This window comes from Charadrius vociferus, unplaced genomic scaffold (genome assembly GCF_000708025.1).
Source record: "Charadrius vociferus isolate BGI_N301 unplaced genomic scaffold, ASM70802v2 scaffold38, whole genome shotgun sequence".
NCBI lineage: Eukaryota > Metazoa > Chordata > Aves > Charadriiformes > Charadriidae > Charadrius > Charadrius vociferus.
In genome coordinates this window covers 4,332,573-4,349,278 of record NW_009650176.1, presented here as the reverse complement: position 1 = coordinate 4,349,278, position 16,706 = coordinate 4,332,573, and the positions used below count along the sequence as shown (strand labels likewise).

The window sequence follows — 16,706 nt, the reverse complement described above, 5'->3', positions numbered from 1 at the left end:
ACAAATTTGTATTTTAAACAGTTTTTATGCTTAAAAATAGCACATAATTGAGTCTTATGTGTTGGGTAATGATTTTGTGGTAAGGAAGGAAATAGACTGTATATATTTTCTATTTGTCCTTTATCTACCTGCTTCACCCTTTCCCTCTATTATGCCCTCTACACAAACTGGAGGGGATCAAAGCTTTTTTTCCCCCGTACTATTTCATATTCCAGTAAGAGCGTTTATAGATGTTTTAGTGTGAATTTGACATTGCTTGGATCTAGTGCTTTTACTTCAGCCGATTGATTGCTATTATGACGACTGGTTCTCTATAAGGATAGGTTTATTTTCTATACGTTAGTCTCAGCAGTTCATGACTGAGTTTAAACAAGTAAATTGGGATCAGAGTAGGTGTGGCATTTAATAATTAACTTTCTGGTTACTCAGGTCCAGTAGGAAACCTATAATGAGTCTGTTTTCGTTTTGTTTACAGGAATAGTTATCTGCTTAGTCTCATCCTTCGTATTTGGCAAACTGAAGAAAAAGGTCTGAGCCAGCATGAAGACTGAATACCCTCTTCATTAGAGAAAAAGTGAGTGGGAATTGAATTGAAATCTAGATTTGTAGAATGAAAACCCGCCCCCCCCCCCCCCCCCCCCGTGCTTGCTTTCAAGTGGTATTTGAACTTCGTAACACTGCTGTTATGAGTGATGTCCAGTCAAGGCCTAGTCTTGGTTAAGCACATGTATAAAATTTTAACATGTATGCTTCTTATGTATACTCCTACACCTACTTTTCCAAAAGAACTGCTTACTCATTGTATAGCTGCCCACCTGTAACACTCCTTCCTTCCAAATCCTGAGGTCTTGCAGGAGACCTCAAGGGATCTAGACTTTGTGTTCCTTTTCTTGTACTGCTGTATTCATATTGAGTTTTATTTCAATAATTTAATATTTGTGACTTTTTTCTGTAGTGTGTTGTTCTCTTCTTCCAGTATTCTCAGTGCTTAGCATGTATCTGTTTTCTGAATTTGTTTTGTAAGCCTCTGTTCAAATTTAAGAAATTATGGAAATGCAGGACTGCGTTTTCCTTTCTGCACTAGGAAATCCTGAGTTCTGCATTTAAAGTGCAGTTAGCACAAGTCTTAGTCTTTTCATAGTGGTTTTTATCACCCTAAATGTTCTAAGAGTATCAGGAAAAAAAGGTTACCTCTTTGCCCAGCCTGATTTTTATATTTGATGCAGTACACATCAACTGGGTTAAATCTCATTTACTTTTTTTTGTTTGAAACAGAGCTCCTGTGCAACCATTGTGTACTAATGATGTATTCTGATTACTTAGCTTTCTGCCTGACGCAGTTCATTTCAAGAAGTGCACGATGACAGAGCGTGGAATTAAATGGGCTTGTGAGTATTGTACATATGAAAATTGGCCATCTGCAATCAAATGTACCATGTGTCGCGCTCAGAGACCTAGTGGAACAATTATCACAGAAGATCCATTTAAAAGTGGTTCAAGTGATATTGGTAGAGACTGGGATCCTACGAGCACTGAAGGAGGGAGTAGTCCTTTGATATGTCCAGATTCTAGTGCAAGACCAAGGGTTAAATCATCTTACAGTATGGAGAGTGCAAATAAATGGTCGTGCCACATGTGCACATACTTGAACTGGCCAAGAGCGATAAGGTGTACTCAGTGCTTGTCTCAACGCAGGACCAGGAGTCCCACAGAGTCTCCTCAGTCATCAGGTTCTGGTTCAAGACCAGTCCCTTTTTCCGTTGATCCATGTGAGGAATATAATGACAGAAATAAACTGAACACAAGGGCTCAGCACTGGACTTGTTCTGTTTGTACATACGAAAACTGGGCGAAGGCCAGGAAGTGTGTTGTATGTGATCATCCCAGACCCAACAACATAGAAGCAATAGAACTGGCAGACACAGAAGAGGCTTCTTCAATCATAAACGAGCAAGACAGAGCTCGGTGGAGAGGAAGCTGTAGTAGTGGTAATAGCCAAAGAAGATCTCCACCTACAACCAAACGAGAATCTGATGTGAAAATGGACTTCCAAAGAATTGAGTTGGCTGGAGCTGTTGGCAGCAAGGAAGAACTCGAAGTGGACTTCAAAAAACTAAAGCAAATTAAAAATAGAATGAAAAAGACTGACTGGTTGTTCCTCAATGCTTGTGTTGGTAAGTTGTTTGCTGCTGCCTTATACTGTTATGCTTGTGGTTAGGTATTTTGCGAGAATGAAGAATTAAAACATAAATATGACATTTGATTTTGAAGCAACTTTTTTTTAATCTCTGCATTTTAATTTTGAAAAGCAAATCAAATGTAGAAGTTCCTGAAATGGCACCTGCTAAGAGAGGGTGCAGAGTTCATCCATAATCTGAACAGGATTAGACATGTTTCCTAGCTATGCTGGCACTTTTTTGACCTTTTGTAGAAATGGATATCCTTGTAACCAAATCCTGTTGTTCTATGTAGTCATTGAAAGGTGGAAAAATTATAAAACCAGCCTACAGAACAATGTAAGGCATATAATACTGTGAAAAATACTGTTACTGGATAATTAAAATTACTCTTCTTTTTGCTATGGCAAGATACACTAGTAGAATCAGCAGCTGCAGCTTGGGAGTATTTGTAAACAGTGTAGAGCTTGCAACAGTACAAGATGCTCTGTCAGATGTTAAAAATAACGCCAAAATATGTAGCTCCAAGAAACTGCATGTGTAATACTGACCTTGAAAGTAATAATATTGTATTAATACAGATACTGTGTTGTAAATGTTTACAGGCTTTCTGAAAGTATTTTTGTAGTCAACTGCTTCAAAAAAATCAAATACCAATTTTGTTTTGTATTTTAGTGCTTTCCTAAGGAAATTCTGGATAATTCTCCCAATGCTGTTAAAGAACAGAGACATGTGAGAGCAGGGTTTTCTTCAGTTATTGACCTTGTGAGTTAACTTTTGTCCTGTAACTTCCCAGAAGCATCTATCTTTTGCCCTAGCATACAAGCAGGTTAAACCCTTGAAATACGCAACTATTTTTAGAGTAAAACACTTCATTTGAAACTCTAGCACTACTAGTATGTCTCGTACTGTTCCTTCATGTTTCATGAAGTCACTTCATAGCTGTTACAATCGAAAAAGCTAATTCGTTGAGACGCTTTATTTAATATATTTGATCAGGTGTAGATGTTCTTACTGGTATCATGGGTTTGGTTTCTCTGAGCTAATAAATATTCCGGTTTATTTTTGTGTTGCGTGAGTAGTTGGGCAAACACATTTCCTTTTGAGTATAATGCCTCAATATTTCCTACTACCTTCAACTCCTTGCATACTAGCAGTCGTGCAGTGCTTTTTCCTTCTGAACTGAAGCAATTGAAATTCTGTGTGGTATTTCTTAAGTTATTGAATACCCAAGATCAATTGTTGGAGGTCATTCCTGTGCCTTACAAATGTCTAGCTTGCATTCTGATAGCAATTGTATTAAATATTAGGGCTTTTTTCCCCTCTGCTATTTGAAAAGTCAAATTTTTTTTGACTACTCCAATATTACTTTAAAATATTTTATACTTTCAGATTTAATCTGTGTGGGAATAGTTGTGTTGATATTTAAGAGCGTGAGTTTTGCAAGTACTTGGTGTTGCTTGTGATTTTACAATCGCAAGCGAAACTCAAAACTGTTCATATAATTATTTTTTTTAAGGCAATAATGGTTTGTTTCTTTTAAAATAAAAATGGTTTGAAGGAATCTTGATGAGAAGGCCAGAACGCAGATGGAGTTGTGTGCTGATTTTTTTACTAATGTTCTGCTGAAAGGTTTCATGGATTCCTTTCTATAACTTAAAAACTGACTATACTTTAACTTTTTAATTGGGGGGGGACGACCAAAGCTGTTAATTATCGGTCCTTCATTTCAGAATTGCATTTTACATATCACAGATGTCTTATTTTTCCAAATACTCCTTGTAGTTGGAGTAACCTTGGGAAGGTTGATGAAAGCTTCGTAGATATTTTTTTTTGTTGTTTTTTTTGTGCTGTCTCTGGACGTTTTGCAGAGCGTATCTATATTGGAGGGGTGTGCCAGTTTAACCAGCAATTTTAAAAGCAATTTTTGCTGCTTGTTTTGTTGTCTTAGTGTGACATACTTAATTTAACTGTCAGTTGAACAATTTTGCCTGAAGCGTACGTTCTTTGTTGTGACTTTGTGAGTTACTGTTTGCTAGCCCTCTGGAGCTCTTGTGAACTTTTAGGACAAGTCCATGTTAAATGTCAAGTAAGTTTGTGAAAATTGATGGAATAAGAGTTGGTGTGTAGCCTCTTACTGTAGTCCAGCTGAAAAGTGGTGGTCTGTGAGGATTTGGCGACTTCAGACCATGCACCTCACAGGTTTCAACTCAATCGGTTGTGGAGGGTCCATTTGCTTCGAGCCTGCCTTATGTGGGAGAGATGTATCAGTTCAAAATTTTTGGATGTACAAAGTGTAGCTTTCCCTGAAGTTAAAAATAAAGATTAGAGAAGCAGGAGTAGGAGTTATTCTTGGCAGACTGGTTATTTTCTTTTCTCTTAGAAGATATTATCTTTCAGAAGGTACCAAGGAAAATGTTTGATACTCTAGGACAGCTGTTCAGTTGAACTCCCTCTTCACATCTCAACTCTAGTACAAAATGCTTTTTACTACATTTTAAATTTAATGTTAACTTTCATTAAAAACATGTATCGGACTGCTTTTCTTCCACATTTGTTCTTTTCAGCTGAAATGTGAAGATAGACATGTATCTTGTGGGGAATTTAGAAAAGTACCTGTGTGTGTGCTTGTTTGTGTTTTTTTTTTTTTTTCATTTTGTCGCAGACATCCATTAGTGCTCTACCCACCTCAGTAAATAAATATGCCATCAAGAGTTCTATTCTTTGCAAATCTAGGCTGTACAAAATGTGATGGGTGCAACTTTGGCATTTCAACATGAATCATTTCGTTGGAGGGTATCCTTTCCGAATCAGAAGGATTAGTGGCATTCCCCCTTTCAATCTCTGCAAGTTAAATGTACTTGAATCTTATTTTTGTTATTGACATGGTTTTTGCAGCAGTGGATGTATCTGTCAAGTGATTTATTTTTTTTTCTTCTGAAAAGGATGAGGTTTTAGAACTGATTCATCTGGTTAAAATTTATTAAAATCAAAGCAGAACACCTAGTTAAGTATGGCTGTTGAATAATATGACTCGCTACAAACGCCAGTTTGAGTTACAATGAGAAATTACAAATGGCCTCTGCGAGGACAGCAACGCTTACTACTGTACTGGCCTAGTAAAACGTTAATGTGGGGAGCTGATGTCTATTTAAAATTAAGCTCCGTGGTCTTTTATGTAACTCCTGGTACCTACGCTGAAGAGACTGTGAGGGAGGTTTGGTGGCCTGTGGGGCTTAAGGAATCTGATGCGTGAGCAGAGCGGTACTGCCGTGGGGCCTGGTGAAGCTGGTTACAGCTGGCTGTGGATTTCAGTAGTACAAAAGGATGAAGATGGCCATGACTATAAAACCTTTCCAGCGGTCAGAGTTTGCTTGGGGCTCACACTTCAGTACTTGCTGAAGCTTCCCCTCTCCTGGCACTTCAGGGTTTTACAGTGGTACTAGCGGAGTGTGGATGCTGCAGGGCACTGCTGGGGATCCTTGGGTTGCGTGTTTAACTCCTGAGCTTCAACTGTAGCCCACAGATTAAAAGTAAACTGCATTTCTTCTCTTTTTCCGTTCCCTTCCAATCCTGCTTTTTAACTGCTGCAAGAGAGTATGCTCTGCTCCTTCAGTTCAGGTCAGTAAGGCAGTTACTGCTGTCGGGGGCCAGGCTTCCCGGGCTGGGGATGGTGGCTCCAAAACCACATAGACACGCGTTCTTCTTAGCTGTGTGAAAGAAACAACTAAGAGTGTGTTTCTTAAACAAATCCAAAATATTTAGAGCAGTCTGTAATGAATCTTGTTTTGCAGTACATCCTTAAAAGGACTGACTTCTAGCTCATTCCTAGTATTCCTGCATATGTGGCTGCTTAGTTTTTCCCTTTGTCGACTACTTTATCTCTCTTACAGGGTGTTTTTTCCTCTGTCCTTTTCTCCCTTCAGTTTTCTGAAATTGTGCCAAATGTGTTACCCAAACGTTCACAAACCCTGTGGGAAAGGAGAGTCGTCCTGTCCGGGTTTAGGCATGAAGTTGGCCGGGCAGTGTCCCAGCAGCTACGGGAGAGATGGAGGCCACCTCCTGCTCTGTGTCTTGCAGAGCTGGTGGCTTATCGCTGGCAATAAAGGCAGTCTGAAGGGACTGCCGTACCAAGGTGCTCTCAGCTGCCACTGCCACCCAAAGTAGTCCTCCGAGCTGCTTGTTTCTGTCCTCCTGGCATGTTTGCATATCAGCATACAACGAAAACTAATCTTGCTTAAAAAAAAAAAAAAGCGTTACCAAGTTTGATTAGGGGATGTTTTTATGGGGGGAGTGGTGATTGTTTGGGGTTTTTTTGTTTGTTTGTTTTGCTGTTTTAGTAACTGGTTTCCTTGTCACATCCATGGTACAGCTAAACCTTGATGGGGCTGTTGATGCTGTCCTGAGGGAGTGGGAAGTGTCTGGGTGGAAAGAAGCCGCTGGAGGCGGGGAGGGGTCACGCTCCTGTCCTTGCTGGTGGCAGTTTAGGTGAGCTTGAACTATTTGGGGAAGTATGGCATGGATTAGTCACCGACAGGTGATTACCTGCCGCACTGGTGTTGGCTAAATATGGCAAACAGTGCCTGTTGGGATGGTTTGGGGGGGAACAGTCGCTGGTGTGAGCTGTACAGCCTGGCCTCCTTCTCCTGTTCCTTTGGGATACTGGGAAGCATGACTCGGTGTGCCTGTCTGCTGTGCCAGGTAGCAATGATGTAAGCTTACGACTTTCACCTGGATAAGAAATCTTGTTGTATTGCCATCTGTCCCCTATGTGTATATTCTGTCATAACTACTTTACGTTTGTGTGTGTATATCTTTCAGAGTAGGTAAAAAACTGTGTGCTTTACTCCGTGGTAGAAAATCCTAACGCCTGAAACACACTTATTTTGGCCTCTTGACAGTTTTCTTTAAATGCTCGGTGATGCTTTTATGCTAAAAATTGATTAAATGGTCAAGTTAAAAATAGTTACATAAATTTGCATGGGAAGCACTGATGGTTAACTTCAGTATCATTCATGATTTTCTACTGTCCAGTCTCCCTTTAGGGTGCAACCCTGCAAGCGGCTGATCGGCTGTTAATGCGACAAGGGACGTGGATACCTCTGACAGATAGGAGAGGGGATAAGGACATCTTTCAGCAGTTCTTCTTACATGTGTGCTGCTTCGTCTTGTAATGATGTGTTAGAAACATACAGCACGGACTGTATGTAGGGGTAACAGCTGTTTGCATGGGGGAAAAAAAAAGACTAGGCAATAGTTGTGCTCTCATGCATTGGATGGCTGATGCAAGTTGCTCAGCTTGAAGAATTTAAAAAATTTAATACACAGAAGGCTCTGTCATGAGCTGTCATTACCTGGAGAGTGGTCTGCTGTTGGTTGTGTGCTAATACTTACAAGGAAGGTCCCGGAAATGAAGAGGAGAATGAACAGAAGGGTGTGGTTAGAGGCCCATAAAGGTTTTTAAGATGTATTAGTAGATGTGTCATATTTGCCTGCAAAGGAGTTCTTCCTCTAAGATGAGAAATTCTTCTCGGATGGAATGTTTTTCGTGCTCAAAATACTGAAATGGTATAGTAGTCATTGATAATAAAACTTTCTTTATGGCCACCTGATGCGTCCCGGGTGAATAGTTGAACGCGGGTGAGGGCTGAGCTCCGGAGAATGCTACAACTTGCATGGTCAAACCACAGCTCCTCGGCACTCTCAGTGCTAGAGGTTTCTAACAAGTGTCAGAATTGGGTTTTAGGGATCAGCCCCTCACTTGCTGGAAGGTCACCTTGGCACTTAAAGCAATCTTGGGCTCAGTCTGTAGATGAGTAGATGAGAGCATATGGATAGTGTAGACCACTTGCAATTGTATGTGTAGCAGAAGAGAAGCAGCACACGTTTCTGATCTGGTGTATGTTACAGAGGGATCTGTCTCTACTTCTGACTTCAAATGTATAATTTGGTGGTTTGAGAAATTTGCCTTCTATTACCGAGCAGCTCAAGGAATAGTGAAGTTGATTACAGTTGTCCCACATATGAGGCCCAATGACCTCCTTAAGATGAAGTGTTTCCTTTTGTAGTCTACTCAGATGTGATAACACATTGTTTACCGTAGCATTGCTACCTCCTTGACTCAAAGAAATCTCAAATCTTTGGGTTGTTCTTTAGATATCTCGTCTAAACAGAGGCATCTTCACACTCTTCCATTAACTTACCAAAAAATGTTATATTTATCTTAGCAGGTATATTATTGAAATTAATTCTCTTTGGTTTTGCTTGTTTCAATTCAGCTTAATCCTGTTCGACCTTTTCAAAGATCTAGAATGCCTACCCTGTAGTATATACGAGACTGCGTACATGCCTCTTATACAGTGATGCTTTTAGAGTTTTTGAGGGTCAGGAGCCTCCTGCAGAATCGGATACTGTAGGCTTACCGACCCACTGCTTTTTGCTGCTCTGCAATTGCTCATTTGTCTCCGCAGCAGTTCAACTGAGCTATTGTTGAAGAACCTTTAAGTAAGCTGACAGCAAACGTGGTTAAAGCGAGGGTTACTATCTCTGTTCTTAACTTGCTTTTAACCTCTCTTCCTGTATATTTAAACCTTGCTGCTGTTGGGAACTGGTGGTGGAGCTGATGGACCCCTGTCCTGACCCACTAAGGCAGTGCTGGTGCCCAGTTCTGTCTCCCCCAGCCTCTCTGCAGCCCTGTAGAAAACCAGCAGAACTGCATTGGTCTATTTGAAAGAATTTCCCTATTTCATTTGCAAGTTGTACCAGCCAGTGCGCTCCAGAACTATCAGAAAGGTAGTGACGTAAATAAAGGCTGCTGCTACAGTATTTTCTCTGGAAGCTTTTGCATCCGGCTGTTCTGAAGTCATGGGGACAGTGCAATTTGGGCAAACAGGATTTAGTTTTCTAGATATGCCCGTAAGCTCTCACGTATTCTCTAAATTTACTTAACTGCACTAAACCCTATAAATATTTACATGTTCTAAAGAATAAATTTAATAGCACTGTAGCTGGAGTAATTTGGTTTTAGCAGCTAGGCTAATTATGGGCTTATTTAATATGAGCAAAGGTAGTGTCTGATACGTAATAAGGAAGATGGTTGTAACAGTTGTGGCAAAAAATGGTAAAAATGGTTATTGTGATTAATGTTTTTTAAATAATTTTCTAATCTCTATCATGTATTTTCTTATGCATCCTGAGATTGCATATTCCTGATCCGTGCTACCTGTAGGAGTTGGGGCTTTACTAGAAGAAGAGAAAGCCCTGGCTCCCAGTGCTGTGAAAGAATATTCCAGTGAGAGGAAATGCCTGAACTGCAAATGGGAATACAGTTGAACCTGTAAACCCAGAGCACGAACTTGCACTCGTATTTTCCCATGACTGGGGTGCAGCACTTGGCATTCTGTCCTGTCACCGAGGGTGTCAGGCTATAGTCGTGTTTGTGCGTTAAGCAAAGCACAGACTGGTGTCTTCAGTTGCAGTAACACCAAACTAACATTTCTGGAGTCCGCTTAAAAGCTATTCTTGCTGTGGATCAGAGGTGGCCATTGAGTCTGAGGAGAAGGACTTGGGGGTCCTGGTAGATAGTAAATTGTCAGTGAGCCAGCAGTGTGCCCTTGTTGCCAGAAGGCCAATGGAATCCTGGGCTGCATAGGGAAGAACATGACCAGTAGGTCGAGGGAGGTCATTCTCCCTCTCTACTCGGCGCTGGTGAGGCCACAACTGGAATACTGTGTCCAGTTTTGGGCTCCCCAGTTCGAGAGGGACAGGAAACTGCTGGAGAGAGTCCAGCGAAGGGCAACCAAGATGATTGAGGGATTGGAGCATCTCCCTTATGAGGAAAGGCTGAGAGCGCTGGGACTCTTTAGCCTGGAGAAGAGAATCTGAGGGGAGACCTCATTATTGCTTATAAATATCTAAAGGGTGGGTTGAAGGAGGATGGAGCCAGACTCCTCTCGGTGGTTCCCAGTGACAGGACAAGGGGCAATGGGCACAAGTTGGAACATAGGAAGTTCCGTTCCAACACACGGAAACACTTCTTTACAGTTGGGGTGATGGAGCAGTGGCACAGGCTGCCCAGGGAGGTGGGGGAGTCCCCTTCTCTGGAGGTTTTCAAGACCCGCCTGGATGTAGTCCTGAGTGATGTGCTCTGGGCAATCCTGCTTTAGCAGGGGAGTGGGACTGGATGATCTCTAGAGGTCCCTTCCAACTCTGGAAATTCTGTGATTCTGTGAGTCGTAAGGATCTGTTTGCGTTCTGTGTAGCTCTTGTAACTGATCAGAGCTATGCCCTCGCGAGCGGTCTGGCCGCCGGAGCGCTCACGGGTGCTGCGTGAACAGTCTTCAGGCAAATGCCACTCTTCCTTTTGACATTTTAACGGTCTGAGGAATGCAGGGGGTGTCAGTGGGGAATAATCCAACTGGCACGGCACTGCATCGGGACATGATTCAAAGGCTGCCTGTGTAAGTAATCAGGCACTTGTGTGTTCTGAAATGTAGTGAATTATAACATCAGTAAATATTTCTGTAATATTTCTTGTAAATAGTGTTCTGTTAAGCCTTATTTAAATAGACTTAATGAATTGGAGGCTCTCATTCATCTGACAGAAATCAAAGCCATTGTAGGAATGTGCCTCCTATTGTCAATAAAAGCATATTGAGACCTCATTTTGGAGTGGTGATACTGAATTTAGGAATTGCAGACAGTTCTCATGAATGTTGGCATGTAGGAAAGTTTACCCCATAGTTTTAAGGCAAGATTTGTGTTTTCTGGTTCAGATTTTTGGCAATCTGCCTGTTATTACTATATTTTTGCTTAGTGTTCACTGCAGCCTTGGATTGCACTAACTGGTGCTGTAAGCAGGCTGGCACCTGACGAGCTGTCAGGAATTTTCCCTGTTCTTTAGAAGCGGCTAAAATAGAGTAGGTATTTGGTAGAATGAGTAAAGAGAAATTTGGACTTTTCTTGCTGCGGCTAAGGGCCAAAGAGGCTGTAACGGCCATAGGGTGTAGGCACTGCAGCAGTGATGCTCTGGGTACTTGGGCCACAGTATTTCAGTGCAGGCTAGTACCAGACATTAGAGCATGCAACAGGTTTGCAAGAGGAAGCTGCTTATAAGAAAATAAACTTGTAATGGGCTCTGTGCAAAAAAAAAAAATTATGCAGAAGCAGCTCTGTATAGTTTGATTATTTTTTTTTTGTGTGTGCTGTGTTTATCTATTGAGACTCAGTTACAAAACGGTTAGCAAGTGAATTTGTCTGAACTTGTTCTAAAAATCTCTTGATGCTTTTTTCTTTTTTTCTTTTTTTTTTTTTTTTTCATTTTTCCCCTCCCTCTTCCCATAAATAGTTACTTGGCTGTTTGGATTAAGGAATAGAGGATGACCAGATACGATGCACATACCTGGTCACATCACTGTCCTTAGATGAGCTGTAACAGTGCTAGTTTGATGTGTCATTTAACACCTTCTTTGCTCACTCTTCTTTGCTTCTAGATAAAGTATTGCCAACCCTATACCTAAATAAACACATTTACAATCTCAATTTTTTCAGTAAAGCCTAGAAAGCATATGCAGTTTGCCTGTTTTTGGTGTATGTATTGATCTTTAGCTTAAACTGCATCAGCGAAGTTTAGAAAAGTACTGTTTAAATGACAGCTTTTACAGCAATTTTAATAATTAATTCTAGGACATAGGGCTTTTAGGAATGTCAAGTATTGCAAGACGTGGGACTAAACTGCAAGAACTGGCAGTGCTGCCTACAGCACATGCCACTGATTTGGATCCTTATTGCAGCTTGTAGTAGTTAGTGCTTGAAGGCATTGCCAGACCTCACGGGACTGCCTCGCAGCATTGGTCTTAGACCTCGGTTGTTGCTGAGGTTTGGTTAAGAGTGGGATGGTAATAGGTTGCCTTAGCAGCCGAGGGTGGGGGCTTAAAAAAAAAAAAAAAAAGACAAATATGAATTTACCTGGCACAACTTAAGGCTGCAGTAGCCTGTGCTACTGTTCAGTGTCTACTTGACAGGCTGGGCGGCTGGAGCTGTTACAGTGATTTGAGTTTGATCATCTGTCATCAAAAGATCATTTTGGGGATGTTTGTTTGAATTTTGAAATTAGGCTGGGATGTTTGGATTGTCAAAGTGGCTACCTACCAGCCTTGAGTGGTCTTTGGTATGTTTGTCATTGGGTGGTGTGGTGGAAAGTGCAGATACAGTAACAGGAGTCTTTCCTGTGTCAGTAGAAGTGGTTACAATGTAAAAGGGTGTGAAGTGGCTATTAGTCTTTAACAAGATGTCTTTCCTAAATTAATATAATAATAAAGAATGAAGGCTGTCATAAGATAGCAGAGAATCTACTCTTCTGACAGGTTTCTTCTTTCCCTGTGGATTCTTGGGTGTTTGCTAACAGGTGATCCTGTGCCAAGGCTGTAGTAAGTTTTAAGAGGGCGAGTCATGTGAAATTGTCTGACTTTGATATCAAAGTATACATTAAAAAAAAAAAAAATCCCCAAAAAACCCCAAAACCACCAAAAACCCAAACCCAACAAGTCAGTTTGCATTTAGTTGGAATCACGTCACAATCAGCCTTATCAGTCGCATAGATGCGATTGCATGGAAATAAAATGCTATGCATGGCGTTCTTTTTATGGATACAGCATATATTGACAAAGTGTACCTTTTGCTTGGGTATGTTTTAGTTCTACCTAGAAGTAGGAGTGTTGCAATGGGGGCACAGCTGTGTTGGTCACATCCCGTCTTGCATTCCTTTGATGCATGTTTTGGAGAAAGTCTTGAAACTCTGACCAGTGAATTTTCAGTGTTCGTTTCCTTTCCCTTTCCCTGAAATAGCTTTTCTCCATCAGTAGCAGCTCCTTTTGTTAAAATAAATTATTTTTTCATCAGCAGAGTTCTAACTCCTGTGGAACAAGAACAAAAATGGACAGATACAACTCTTATCTAACAGTTCTTTCACACACCTGGGGTGAATGCCTCAGCAGACTTAAGCAGAATGGGACATTGGTGCCAGAGTGGAATGGGAACATCATCTTGTAGAGGCAGACCAGAAACACGCATCAGAAAACTAAAAAATTGTTGCTCTGTGTTGTTTTCATTCTTCCCTGGCCTGTAAGGGCTTTTGAGTCCTTGATGAATGGGTAGATGTTATATGACTGAAGTTTGCAGTTGAATTTGTATTCTGGAACTTCTCTGCTTTAGACCACTGTTGAAATGAAAATCTAACTTTTATCTGTAGAGGCTTACTAAGCAGAACCGATAGCTTTGTAGAGAAATGTCTTGCACTGATAATCCATTTTCCCCTCTGCGTTTCTTCTGAAAGCTTTATAATCTTAGTATTGAAAACGATAGATTTCCTGGCTGAGCTAAGAATGCTTTCCCAAATCCTGGATTAACCAGCAACCCAGCAGTTGGTGTGCTGCTCTGGCAGTAGGCGGTTCAGTTTGGTGTGTGGATTTTTGTTGGGGTTTTTTTTTTTGGTTGGTGGTTGGGTTTTTGTGGGTGGGTTTGTTTGTTTTGGGCTGGATTTTTTTTTTTTTTTTTTTTTTTTTGTCTGGAGTTTGCACCTTGGTCCTGAACAGGAGTGAGTGCCATTGAGATGGCACTTTCTTTCCCTTCTGATCAATCTTGGAGTCTCGGTAAGCAAACTGAGTGGAGGATGGACTTAAGTCTCCAGCCTTGTGGCTTCTGCTCAGCTACTGACTCTTAGGCGTTGGCAGGGAGGTTTTGCTACAGAAAATAGGGGAGAGGGTTTTCTTTCTTTTTTCTGTGACCTGTGCTCTGACTCTTCTGTTCTTATTTACTTCCCCATTAAAGACAGCTTTAAAATGACTTTTCTCTTTCCTTGGCTCGGCGTTACACGCTTCTCTTATGAAGCATATATCAAAAATAGTATCTTTGTAATTGAAGGAATTTCTAAATTTAGGAAGTCTTACACTGGAACTCATACTGTTAAAGATAACAGCACCACACCTTGTTGATGGTGTATTCTGATAATTGCAGCTAAAGAATGCATGCAGCGTGAACGGTCTTGAGAAGCATGGTGCAGAAGTTAGAGATTACCTGGGACTCTAGAAGACAGAAGGGTCATGTCCCCTGCCCTATTGTGCTTTAGGAAGTAAAGCAACACAAAGGCAATGCAGTATGTGTGTTAATAGAGTACCCTGAATGCCAACTGTAAGTTCAGTTAGTAGCGGAGATGGTGACCTGAAGAGAAACTATGCTCTGTACCATCTTCTGACACTGTTTTAAACCATCTGGGCCGGGGGGGTGGGGGGAAGACTTTAATTCAAAAAAAAACCCCAACCTTTTAGTGGATCTATTTCTTAGATCCAGTAGTTTGTTTTCAAGATCAGTTACAAGGGAAGATACAATAATCAAACTAATCTCTGTGCTACGAATGTATGACGCTAGAGTATTGCTGATTGAATGAAATGCTAGTGAGCACGTTATGTCAGGTATTTCATCAAGTGTCCTCAGCCCCGCTTCAGAACGGGCTTTTGATCTGCCATCTCTTCCAACTAGTTTGGATAGTGGAAATGGTCTAGGAGGTGAGGTAAGTGTAAATATTTTGTAGTCTTCTGTTTTGTTTTTTTTTTTTTTAAAAAAAAGGAATAAAAATTTGCAAGATTCTTGGTATGCAGTTGATCTTCATATGTTAGGTCTGTATCAGAATAGATAGAGGTAAACTGTTAATTAAGGTGGCTTGATCCAGTGTGGCTCACTCACTAGCTAAAATGAATTGCATATTTTTTTTCTTCAGGAGTTGTAGAAGGTGATTTAGCTGCTGTTGAAGCTTACAAGTCATCAGGAGGAGATATTGCCCGCCAGCTTACTGCAGATGAAGTACGCCTGCTAAATCGCCCTTCTGCTTTTGACGTTGGGTACACGCTTGTACATCTGGCGATACGCTTTCAGAGACAAGATATGCTAGCAATTTTGCTTACGGAGGTGAGTTACTTTGGGCCTTGCGTAGATTGAATAGGAACCTTATGTAACGGCGCCCTTGTTTGCAGCCAGTGACATGTAACTTTATTTGCTGGAGGATAGAGCCTAATATTGTTAGAATACATGAACTGCTGCTTTGTGCCTTTATTGCTGTTTCTTCTTAAGAAGCGAGTTTACTTTAGGACTGTATGTGTGTGGTGGTCTTGAGGACATTCAGTTTTCTCATTAATGAGCGGTCTTGGCACACGTTCTGACCTTACTCTGGAAGTGAGCTATTGTGAGGCTTCCTGTGCTTTGGGTGGGGGAGAGGAAATGCCCCAAAAGCAAAACACAGAGATCAATGACAGCGTAGTTTTTTCTGAGTTTTGTTAATGAATAACTCTACCTGGTCTCTCTTCCCTAGTTTTCTTGAGAGCTTCTCTTTTAGGCAAAGGCAAATCTCTTGCTTTGCAAAATTCATGCACTTTTTCTCCACTTTTTGCCTGTCTTATAGACTGGTTCATTCCTCTCTGTGGTCTCCTTGCTCTTGCATGTCCCATTTCCTTGTATATTTTCGTATGGTCCGTTTCACTTATGGTGATCTTTGCCCTCCTCCATCTTTGCCCTCTTATCAGACCCATAAGTAACTCTGTTACCTCCTTTTGTCTGTTTTCTTAGTCTCAGACTTGTGGTTCCTCACTTGATGAGAGCTAAATTTTTATTCTGCCTCCTTCCCTCCGATGCTTAATGCAATTCTGAAAGCATGTGTTCCTGGGAAAAGTAGCATGCCTGAGAAGCACGTAAGGATGATAGGGTTGAGTAATTAAAAAGAGTAGATGAAGCAAGGCAAATGTAGTTAAAGCCTTGAGAAGAGTGTATACTTAGATATGGCTAATGTCAGTAGTATTGTGCTGCTTACATAGCGATCTGCGTGGATGGAGTTGTACGTTTGAAAATAAGTTAATGTGCTAAAATACTCTTACAGATTTTTCTGTTTGGTTTTGTTTCAGTTTCTAGGGATACTTACAGTGATACTTCCCTTTGCTAGGATATTAACTAGTGAAAATGTGTGTCTTAAAGGTGTTGGGTGTTTTTATACATATATATATATGTTCAGTGTCATCCCTGTTTCACTTCCCCTATATCATTGAATGAGTTCCTGCTGCCACTGATGATTAGAATCTGGAGACATTTAAGTATCTTAGCTTAATAGTTTTTGGGAACATTCTTTGTAGGAAACTGTCTTGTGCTGTGGTAATGAAGTTCTTTGTTAAATGTAGACTGGGCTCATGCATAAGATTTGAGGTATGTTTCCTATTGTTATCTAGCTCTTCCCTGTTTTTATTGCTTTCCTTCTGCTGAAAGTGGTCACCTGTTAATTCACTTCTTTGATTTAAAGATGTTCTTAACTGGCTTTATGTTATCAGCTACGTGACAAATGAGACATTAATTCATTGAGAGTTACTAAACATTTAATCTTTCAGGGTACCACTGTTCATACTTCTGTTGCATTATTTGCTAACAAAATACTGTCTGCTAGTGGTTATCACTTCTAAGTCTTCATATTTAACTAGAAATAATACTGAGTGCAGT

The 16,706-nt window shown here is 40.8% G+C and overlaps 1 protein-coding gene across 1 annotated transcript in view; it reads left to right on the top strand.

Annotated features, from left to right (window-relative positions):
• The first annotated feature begins 471 nt into the window (after window positions 1-471).
• Window positions 472-16,706, top strand: part of ZRANB1 (zinc finger, RAN-binding domain containing 1) — a 31,474-nt gene continuing 15,239 nt past the window's right edge. Inside the window, 3 exon segments of the mRNA XM_009892726.1 lie at window positions 472-574; window positions 1,324-2,174; window positions 14,950-15,186. Coding sequence (XP_009891028.1) covers window positions 1,361-2,174; window positions 14,950-15,186 — 1,051 coding nt within the window. The 5' untranslated portion in view covers window positions 472-574; window positions 1,324-1,360.